This window comes from Enhydra lutris, unplaced genomic scaffold (genome assembly GCF_002288905.1).
Source record: "Enhydra lutris kenyoni isolate GAN:26980312 unplaced genomic scaffold, ASM228890v2 scaffoldscaffold33, whole genome shotgun sequence".
NCBI lineage: Eukaryota > Metazoa > Chordata > Mammalia > Carnivora > Mustelidae > Enhydra > Enhydra lutris.
Window position 1 is genome coordinate 1786389 of NW_019154117.1, and position 10022 is coordinate 1796410.

Sequence of the window (10022 nt, forward strand, 5' to 3'; positions counted from 1 at the left end):
TCTTATCTCAAGCATGCTCCTCTCCTGCAAGTTTAAAAATCCCCGGAAAATAGCAGGGCTCAAGTTCTGTGTCCCCTCCCCCCCCCCAAGCGCTCTGGGGGAGCCTGAATTCAGCGCCGCAGGAAAGCGAGCAGGTGCCCTCCTGTCTGGTCTGGGGGCTTCAGCAGTCACGGGGAACCCTGCAAACCACCTCCCCCCTCGGAGGGGAACCCCCCTCAATAAAGAGAATAAGTCTGTTTCAGGTACGTTTATTGTAAAAATACTCAAAACTGAATCCTTTAGAAAGCGGAGCATCGCCCGCCGCCTGGAAACAGCGGTGCAGGGCTGCTCAGTCCGTCAGAGCTCCTCTAACTGTCCGAGTGAGTCCAGGCATCGCCCGCCTGGCCTTTCCCCTCCTTCCTGTCGAGCGCGCAGCCTGCTGAGTCACGCCTGCCGGGCCGGTCCCTTCTTCCCGGCCCCGTGGCCAGCGGCCCGCCTCCGGCCTTCCAGGGCAAGCAGCCGCTCCCCACACTCGCAGAGTCCCGGGCTGGGGGCCAGCCCGCCCCTGCCGCCGCCGGGCCTCTCCTGCAGGGGGCCGCCCCTCCTCGCCGCTCTCCACGCAGCACTCCGGTCCCGCGCCCTCCGAGGGCGCATCCACAGAGCCAGCCGCGCGCTAGGCGCCCCGGGGCGTCACCACGTCGATCAGACCAAGGCCTCCTCCGGGCTGTCACTCGGGGAGGGTGATACTGGGCACCCAGTCGTTGACGCTGCGGCTCTCCTCGCAGAACACGCTGAGCTTCTCCAAGGCGGGGTCCTTCCACGCGTCCTCATTGGGGTTCTGCGGGGAGAGTGCAGAGGTCAGCCTGGCTGGCCGCTGGTCGCGGCAGGGCGACGCCAGGGCGACGCCGGGGCGACGGCGACACTCACCGAAATGAGGATGCAGTGCAAGTCTCCAGGCGCGGCCGCCTCGTCGCCGGCGCCCACGATCGCCGCCAGCCGCTGCACGTCGCCCACGCGCACGATGTCTATGTCGTTCTCGCAGCAGAACGCCTGGATCAGCGTGAAGTGGATCTGCAGCGCGATGTCGCCCTCGTCCTCCGCGTCGGCGGCCAGCACGCAGAAGGTCACGTTGTCGGGGTCCCTGCACAGGCGGGAACCGGGTGGTGAGGGCAGGGCGCCGAGTCCGGGTGGCGGCACCCCCCGCCGCCGTCTCCCGGGTCTCCCGGCCGCCGCCGCCGCCCCCGACCGCCCCACCCGGGGCCGCGTCCACACTCACACATTCAGGACTTTGGCGGACTCATAGACGCCGGCGGTGAGGCAGCCCTGGCGCTGCGCCGACAGCAGCAGCTCGTGCAGCGCCTTCCCGGCGCCCTGCATCCTGCGGACGGAGCCAGCGCGGTGAGCGGGTCCGGCCTGAAGGCGCGGCGGGATCCCCAGCCCCGAGCACAGCCGCCCCCCGCGCCCCTGCCCAGCGCCCCGGCTCCGGAGACGCACCTCCGGAGCCCAGCTCCCGCCCAGCGGCTCCCCATCCCGGCAGGCCCCGAAGGCGGCCGCCCGTCCCGCTGCAGCCAGGACAGGGACAGGCTCCCCGCGCCCGGAGACGTCCGGCGCCCGGCGCCAACCCACCTGGCGGTGCTTTCGGGAACCGTGTCTTGGCCGCGGATTTCCTCCAGAGTCATGGTTGGGTCGCGGAGCAGCTACTTATCCACGAGAGGAGCGAGCGGCGCAGACGCGGCGGAGACGCGGAGCCGAGGCAGCCTGGCGAGCCCACGGCCAGCGAGTGCGCCCCAGCGCGCCGCGCCCCCTTATATAGGCCGGGCCGCCGCGCCGCCAGCTGGCGCGAGGCTGCGCGCCCATTGGCCGGCGCCCGCTTTCTGATGCAAATGAGGCGGCCGCCGCGGCTCGTGCCAGAAGGCCACGTGGGGAGGGGCGCGGGGGATGACAATGCCTCAAATCTGCCGCTTTTGTCGGGGTGTTACCAGGCAGACTGGAGCCTGCAGATTTCACTCGCCTTTTTGTTTTTTTTAAGTCCTTAAAAGGAAAAAGTTAAAAAAAAAAAACAAAACCTTGCTTGCTAATAGACGCTGCAATTTATGAAATGCCCCTTTGGGGAAACTGAAGATTTTTTTCTTTGGGCATTTATTTTTGTTGCTACCTTTCTATTTTCTTCTTTACTTTTAATTGGAAGTTGTAAGACGGTTCCTTTTGAACCGGAACTCGAAGTAAAAACACCCAGCGCGGGCTTTAAGCTTGCAAAAGGCCTGGCGCCACGGCCCCTTCCAGCGACAGCACGAGCCGCGGCGCGCCGGCGAGGCCTCCCCGCACGCTCAGCGCCCCGACCCGGCCGCGCTGGAGGGTCCGAGCCGACCTCCCCGCCCGGAGCCGAGCGCCGCGGGGCGCTGGGACGCGCGAGCAGATTGCGGCCGGCGCACGCGGCTCGTTTGCATTTCTATGGAGAGCGCACAATAGCGGAGGTCTGGCGTGTGGCGGTTTGCAGGAGGGACAATCGCGGCTTTCTCTTCATAGCGACACTGTCCACCTGCCGCAGGGTGGGGTGGGTAGGGCCCCGCCGCGCGTGGGGGTCGCGGGCTGCCCGGCGCGTGGGGGTCGGGCCACGTGCCACTCCTGCTCCCCTGGGTGTGCGTCCCCTGCACGGGCGCCCGTCTGTATGTAATTCCGCCCCCTCGCCGCCCCCGGGTCCTCGCGCCGGCTGCCGCCCAGTCTACGCAGCCAGGTGCGCTGCGCGGAGACCCGGGGCTCTTGTCCCCGAGCACGAAGAGCGCAGCTCCGAATCCCTTTCCCGGGGCGCCATCTACAGGCTGTCCGGAAATGCTCGGGCCACCCCCGCCCCCACCTGCACGGTCGTCTGGGGTGCTGGCCTCGCGCCCTGCGGTCCCCGAGAGGCCCTGGCGGGTCTGCTGACCCCACCCCAACTGCGCGTTCATGGAAATCCAGAGGAAGGGCTGCAAAACCTACCCGGGAAGGAGGTGAGGACAGAAGGGGACTCGGTCCCAGCACTGGTGGGGGCAGAGACCGTACTTCTTAAACGCTATTTTGAAATGTCCGAATTACCTAAATATACATATATAAAAGTTGTTTTCCGATTATAGCATAATAAAACTGGAAGCTATGAACAGACAGTGCTGTGATGTCACCACTCCGCACCCCGTGAGCCGGCGCGTTCAGACCATGTGCCCACGGAGAGCTTCACTTTGGATGTTCTCATCTCTCCGCGCTACCAGGAAACTCCCGCCGGGGTGCCCTTCATGGCCCCGTTTCGTCGGGGGGGGGGGGGGGGGCTGGAGCCTGGAAGGACAGCTCAGGGTGTCCCCGGCAAGCCCAGGCCCCGCTGCGCCGCCGGGACGGGTAAGAAGACCCAGGGCGTCGGCGTCCTGTGCCCTCCAGTGGAGGTAGCAGCCGCGAAGTCAGGGCCGCTTCCCGGAATCCCAGAAGGTGTTTGCTCACCTGGTCCCGGCTTCCCAGATGCACCTGTCGCGTTCATGTGCTACTGCTTCCTTTCTGTCTTTGCTGGTGGCTCAGGAAGTGCTTGAATAAATACGTTTATTTCTGAGTGACTGAGGTGTAGTACTGCTGTTCTTTATGTATCAAATTGCCCTAAAGTGCATTAGTTCTGGTCCCGGGAGATGTTGCAAATAGGGCTTACTTCACATCTTAGGGCGCCTGGACATTTATAACAATACAAATCTGGGGGCTCAGCAGGTCTTACCCCCCCTTCTCCTGCAGGAAGGCCACCGGACAGGCCTGACTGGGGAGGGGGACAGGGGGCAGCATTTCCAGTTGGCACTGAGCCAACCTGCAGAAAGCCCGCTGACTGACAACCCTTGGGCTATTCTGCTTTGCTCACATTTTTAAGGTATTCAATTTCAGGAAAACCACCTTTCTGACATAGGATACGGCTTCACATGACTTATTAGGTCAGTCTGAAAGGCAGCCCGAGCCCTCATGTCAATAGGGAAAGAAACATTTTATCTGGAAGCAAAATCGGCCTCCAGGAGAACCACCCCCACCACCACCAACTTACAGTGTGACAAATGCAGAAGCCGCTGGTTCTGCCGATTCCGTGAGCTGAGCAGACTAAAGGGAGAGAGTATGCAACGCCCAAACCCTGTCCAGAGTCACCTGCCCCTAGCTAGGCCACATGTCCCCCACCCCCAAACAGCATCTCAGCCTGCTGGAGCCCCAAGTCCTTGCATGCTGTGACGTCACCCAAATCCCCGGGGACCGCACCCCTAAACCTTCCCCTGAGCCTTAAAAATGCAGGTGGTATCGAGTTTATTAAACACACATCCTCAGGGAAGCTCTGTTTTAAACACCCTTTGGGAATGTTACTTAACTGTTTTTGCTAAGTCGTTCTTTCTCACGGCCGGCCAGAATGTTGGAGGAATTGCCACTCCCTGGGGGATGGGAGGACGTGGCTTCAAGTGAGCAGGAAGGCTTAGGAGACAGTCCCTGCTGCGGCTTCTCAAACTATTTGCTTTTGGGGCGAGCCCAGTGTGGTTGCAGAGCAGGCCCACCAGAGCCGCAGGCCACGGGCGGGGCTGCCCAGAGCTCTGTGCCGCCTGCGGGCTGCACCCCCTTGGCCTCTGGCTTATCTCGGGGACAGAGGCAGAGCGACCTTTCAAAACCAGCAGCTCTTCCATAGAAGTCTGCCTTTCCAGCTCCTCCTGAGAAATGGGAAGATCTGGCCACCGTGTGTCTGCCACAAGCAACCTTCAGCTGGGGGAGGCACACAGAGACCCCCAGACTTGCAACTCCCCTGCAGCGTTCCTCGGGTCCCCACCACACCCCTCTGAGGACACCCAGCCACTCTGCTCTTTCATCACCTGCTTGTCCCCTGAGGGGCTTTTTGCAAACTTTTTTTTTTTTCTTTGCCAAAAAAGGGGGGGGCAGGTTCTTAAAAGATGAGCTCAAATAGGGTAAGCACCGTTCGTGTCCCATACTGTGCAGGGCTGTTTCTCCGATGTCGGCCCAGGGCTCAGAGCAGCGACGGGTCCCATGCCTCCTCTTACCCCAGCCCCACCGCTTTGTCCCTCCACGAGGCAGGACAGGCCTCCTGGGTTTCAAGCAGTTTTGGGTTTTTTTCTCGGAACTCACAGAGAGCAGTGTGGGCATGAGCTGGTGACAATACTACGTGAACACAAAACGAGAAACCGCATCTTTGCGCAAAACGGACACCGATGACCTAAAACCCAGCGGCAGTGTGTCCCAGCACCTAACAGGCACAGAGCTGCCCCCCAACACACACACACCGCCACACCTGGGAAGCTGTGAGGCCAGTGGATGGGGAGGCGTCAGAGGGCAGCTGAGACAGGGACGGGAAACCGAGAAAGGGAAATCCCCACAGGGTGCAAGCCGGACATCTGTGGGCAGCCCCTGTGTCGAGAGGGGTTTCTGGAAGGAGCAGTTACTCCTGGCTCGGTGAAGCCCCCGCAACCCCTCAGGGGGTGTGGGCAGATCGTTCCTGCACTTGCCACTTTCTCCACCATGAGTCAGCGTGATGTGTGACATGGGTCCTAACTCAGCTGCTCCCGCTGCGGGCTCAAACCCCCACCCCACCCCCGAGAAGCCCAGATGTGCATCCTTCCTGGAGTGGCTATGCGCCAAGACTTCTGAGCCTGGGCTCCCTCCCCCCCCACACGAAAAGAAGATCTGCCCTTTGCCTTTCATGAGCCCCGCTGGGAGTTTCTAAAGGTCACACCAGGTCACCATTTGGCCCCCACTCATTTGAGTTGGTGGGCAGCGTGCTAAGATGGCTTGCAAAGTTGGTCCGACTTGTTTGTGTAGGTGGGAGTGGGTGGTAGCTATGCACTGTCCATGTCACCCTAGACACGTCCCAAATGTCACACTGGCCCGCTGGCACACTGAGCCCCCCGCCCAGTCTCTGGAGGGCTCGAGCTGGACTTAAGCCTCACCTCTAGCAGCATGTGGTGAGCCTAGAGGCTGTGATTGCCCTTCTGAGGTCGTTAACAGACAGCGTGTGATAGGCGAACAGAACCACAGAACTTCCGATCCGAAAGTCCCCCTTTAGGTTCTGAAAGATAATTCAGAGTAAGTGTCTAAATACCCAGAAACAGGAGCATGACATCGGAGGTGTGGTGAGCAGGACAGGCTCAGAGCTGGGGTTTGCTGCACGCTTAGCTCTGACCTTGAGCAAAAAGTTAGTGCATGAATTAAAGTGTAAGGTGAAGAGAGTCCCTGCTTTGGACACACTAAATCCGCTTTCCTTAAGTTCTCCTAAAGAAGCATATTCCCCAGGGCGCCTTGATGGCTCCGACAGTTAAGCATCTGCCTTTGGCTCAGGTCATGATCCCAGGGTCTCTGGGGTTGATCCCCACATTGGTATCCTTGCTCGGTAGGGAGCCTGCTTCTCCCTCTGCCTCTGTTTCTCCCCCTGCTTGTGCCCTCTCTATCTCTATGTCTCTGACAAATAAATAAAATCTTTAAGAAAACAGTGCATTCCCCAAAGTGTGTATTATAAGGAAATGTTTGTTGCAACATTTCTTCCTAATACTGCAAATCGGAAACCACCACAGAGGCAGGTGGTCCGCTGTGGAGTAGCCCTAAACGAAACCTATGTTTTTGTGGCAAGATCAGGCCTCAGACACCATGCGGAGAAGCAAGAGGCAAAATGGTAGGATTCCAGGAGTGCGTAAGCCTTCAGACCCCCTGACTTAATACATACAACATCCAACCCGAAATCCTGGCTGGAAGGTGGAGGGCTGAGATCACACAAGATTGTTTATCTTCTTCTCTGTACTTTTCTGTGATTAAACTTTCTACAACTTGTTCTGTAAGACAGATTCAAACTTCTCACGGACGACAGCCTCAGCGCCAGACAGCATCCACCCGATGCGAGCATTGGGCATGGTGTGGAGCGATCGGTGGCCGTGTGGTAACAGACCAAGAAGTCCGACACCCCTGGGGCTCTGCTTCCAGGGAGGGAGAGGCAGGAACGTGACCTTTGGCTCCTGAGCTGCCCCTTCTGCCGTTTGACTCTGGTCTGTTCAGGGCCAGGGGCAGTAGCTGCATTGCCCTGGGAGGTTAACTCTGGAATGGCCAAGATAAGATCTCGGACGACACAGGAGAGGCACAAAGAGGGCACAGCCGCCAAACACCTGAGGACACCTTTCCCAGAGGTGCGCAGGTCACCAAGATGTGCGTTTTAGCAAGAAGCAATGGGTAAAATTCTCCTGCCCGCCATTTTGCGAAAACGTCTACTTCCTGGAAGTGAATTACAGCAATAAATTGTGAAAATTGTTTCCACTGTTTATGTAATTGGGAATTCTAGAACTTAAAAATATTTAAGTATACTCAACCTGTTTTTGAGACTCTTATAGGTACAATTCTGTTTTTCATTTTTTTTTTAAAGATTGCATTTATGTATTTCACAGGGAGAGCATGAGAGAGCACAAGCAGGGGGAGAGGCAGGCAGAGGGAGAGGGAGAGGCTGGCTCCCCCGGGCACAGGGAATCCGACGCAGGGCTTGATCCCAGGACCCCAGGATGGTGACCTGAGCCGAGGACAGACATGACCCACTGAGCCACCCAGGCGCTCCATTCCATTTTTTCAGTTCTGGATTGCATCCATTTGAAAAGAACAGAGCAAACCTTGAGTATGCCATTATTAGTGGTATTCGTGGTATGGTTTTATTTACCAGACTTTTATAATGCTTGTTATATGTCAGGCACGACTCCAAGCACTTTATAAAGTCACTGAATCCTCACGATGACCTTGCTAGGTCCGTACGATTGTCAACACTCTCAGATAAGGAAATGTGGGCACAGAGAGGGTAAGCAACTTACCTGAGGTCACACAGCCAGGAGGTGCCAAAGCATGGCTTGGAACTCAGAGCAGCTAGCTCTGGAGCTTGTCACAAAGAAGGGAGAGACAAACATTTCTGTAAAACCTTTTCTAGAGCCGTTGGGGCAAACCATCAGGTCCATGAAGGACCAGGAAATTAACCAAGTAAAAAAAATTCCAAAAAAACTGTTTGACTTTCCTCAGCCCCATCCAGCGGTGCCTGTCGGGATATTATGACTGCCGCATGCCATCTTGTGGTCAAAAAGAATACAGCGTCCAGCTCTGAGAAGTCCAGACCTTTCTATGTCCCCCCCACCCCCACCCTGGGGGGCTGGCAGGCTCTGGCCATATGCTGCCAACAGCAGGGAGAAGCGGCAAGGAGCTCCGACCCTGCTCAGGAACCCACCTGTGGAGTAACGGGGGAAAAGGCAGGCAGACCCGGAAGATGCTTCCGGAGGGTTTGCCACAGTAGATAGGCCATGTGATCCACCAGCACAGGGCTGCAGAACAGCCCCCGGGAATGCTGTGTCCGTGGTGGTGCTCCTGCCCACCATACAGATGGGAAAAGTGGGGTCAGGGTCACACAGTTAATGACGGAGCTGGACTTCTGGCCATCCCTACCCCCGACCGCCAGGCTGCCCTCGAGCCCACTCTCCACTTCTTCTGTGGACCAGAATTCCCGATCTCCCTCGGTCCCCTGACACGCTCTGGCCAGCAGAGAGGGCTCTTCCCTGGTCCTGGCTCACACAGCAATGGCTTTCAAGCACTTCAGTTTTCTTACAAGCTTGTCCTGTTTTTTTTTTTTTTTTTTTTAAAGATTTTATTTATTTATTTGACAGACAGAGATCACAAGCAGGCAGAGAGGCAGGCAGAGAGAGAGGAGGAAGCAGGCTCCCCGCCGAGCAGAGAGCCCGATGCGGGGCTCGATCCCAGAACCCTGAGATCATGACCTGAGCCGAAGGCAGCGGCCCAACCCGCTGAGCCACCCAGGCGCCCCCTTTTTTTTTTTTTTTTTTTTGCCATGTGATTGGTATTTTTAATAAAGACATTATATAAGCACTAATATGATGAACAAAGGTAAGAGTTAAGGGACAGTTCTCTTAAACACAGATTAAGTACACATGAGGTTTTTTTAGAAGCATCAGACATGCCCTACTGGGGAGTGTCCTTTAGAAAACATTTTTAGCTACCAGAACTTTCAGAAAAGATGTGCTGTTTCGTTTACTGTGCAGTCAACAGTGCATGTAGAACCCCTACCTTAAAGGTCAGAAGGACTGTCATAAAGTATAAAGCAGTGCTTCCCTTCAAATTCCCAACCAGACAATGAAACAACAGAACAATCCCAACGTCAACCAGGGTACTCATGAAGTAAGAACACACACCTCATGGTAAAGTCTTGTGTCATTCATTCTGATAAGCACCCCATCAATTCTCAAGAAAAATCGCAACAGCAGGAAAAAGCTAGAAGGCATCACTCTAATTTTCACACTCAGGCTTGAAACTCCATGATCATGAAGTTCATCCTCAAACAGGAGAACTTCTTCAAAAAATTTAATCTGTTCTCTGGCTTTCAGTTTCTCTGTATCTATATGATCTGTTGTAGGTACAACCTTTAACTTAAGTGACTCTCCAAGCAGCGTTCCCTTGTAGTCTGTGGTGTAGGTCCAATCGTACGGTTTAAGAACGTCTTGGGAGTGCCAACACCAGGGGGCCCCGGGCCACGGCCACATACTCTTCTGTCTCCTGTGATCTGAAACAGTTCCCAGGTCTGCTCTGTGACACAGACATGTTTTGACATCTTTCTGTAGACTCTCCCACCACATGGGTCCATCTGATGCTCCCTCGGGATTCGATTCTGGGGATGCTGAGTCCTCCCGGACAGGTGTCCCACCAGCTCTGACGGGTCTGTCCTTATCCCTGGCCCCATGTTGGTGGTCGTCTGACCAAGGCAGTCTGCCAGCCTTCTCCAACATAAAGGTACTATTTTGTCCTTTCCGACGAGTGAGGTCTCTGCAGGTGCATGCTGGGGGTCATGCCGCCGTTCCGCGCACAGTGACAGGTGCAAACTTGTGTCTGCTGGAGAAAACCGAGCTGCAGACCCAGCGCTCTGACTGAGGACGGCAGTTACCCATGCTCCCAGTTCGTACCCTCCCCCACTGTTCTGGATAGACAGAGGGGGGTTCACTAGTTCCCCGGGGACTACATTAAGCTTTGTAAACATT

The 10022-nt window shown here is 56.8% G+C and overlaps 1 protein-coding gene across 1 annotated transcript; it reads right to left on the reverse strand.

Moving 5' to 3' along the window:
• Positions 1–289: 289 nt before the first annotated feature.
• Positions 290–1814, reverse strand: LOC111153625 (growth arrest and DNA damage inducible gamma). The gene is made up of 4 exons (XM_022512768.1): positions 1606–1814; positions 1256–1357; positions 907–1120; positions 290–817 (listed from the first exon to the last, which is right to left on the reverse strand). Exons 1-4 carry the CDS (start codon positions 1656–1658, stop codon positions 707–709), a joined length of 480 nt encoding a protein of 159 aa, XP_022368476.1. The 5' UTR covers positions 1659–1814; the 3' UTR covers positions 290–706.
• Between the last annotated feature and the right edge of the window lie 8208 nt (positions 1815–10022).

Coding starts and splice junctions, on each gene's coding strand:
- LOC111153625 (XM_022512768.1), bottom strand. CDS start 1,658: ATGACTCTGGAGGAAATCCGCGGCCAAGACACGGTTCCCGAAAGCACC. Junction 1,358..1,605: donor GTTCCCGAAAGCACCGCCAG/GTGGGTTGGCGC, acceptor CTCCGTCCGCAG/GATGCAGGGCGCCGGGAAGG. Junction 818..906: donor TGCACTGCATCCTCATTTCG/GTGAGTGTCGCC, acceptor CTCTCCCCGCAG/AACCCCAATGAGGACGCGTG.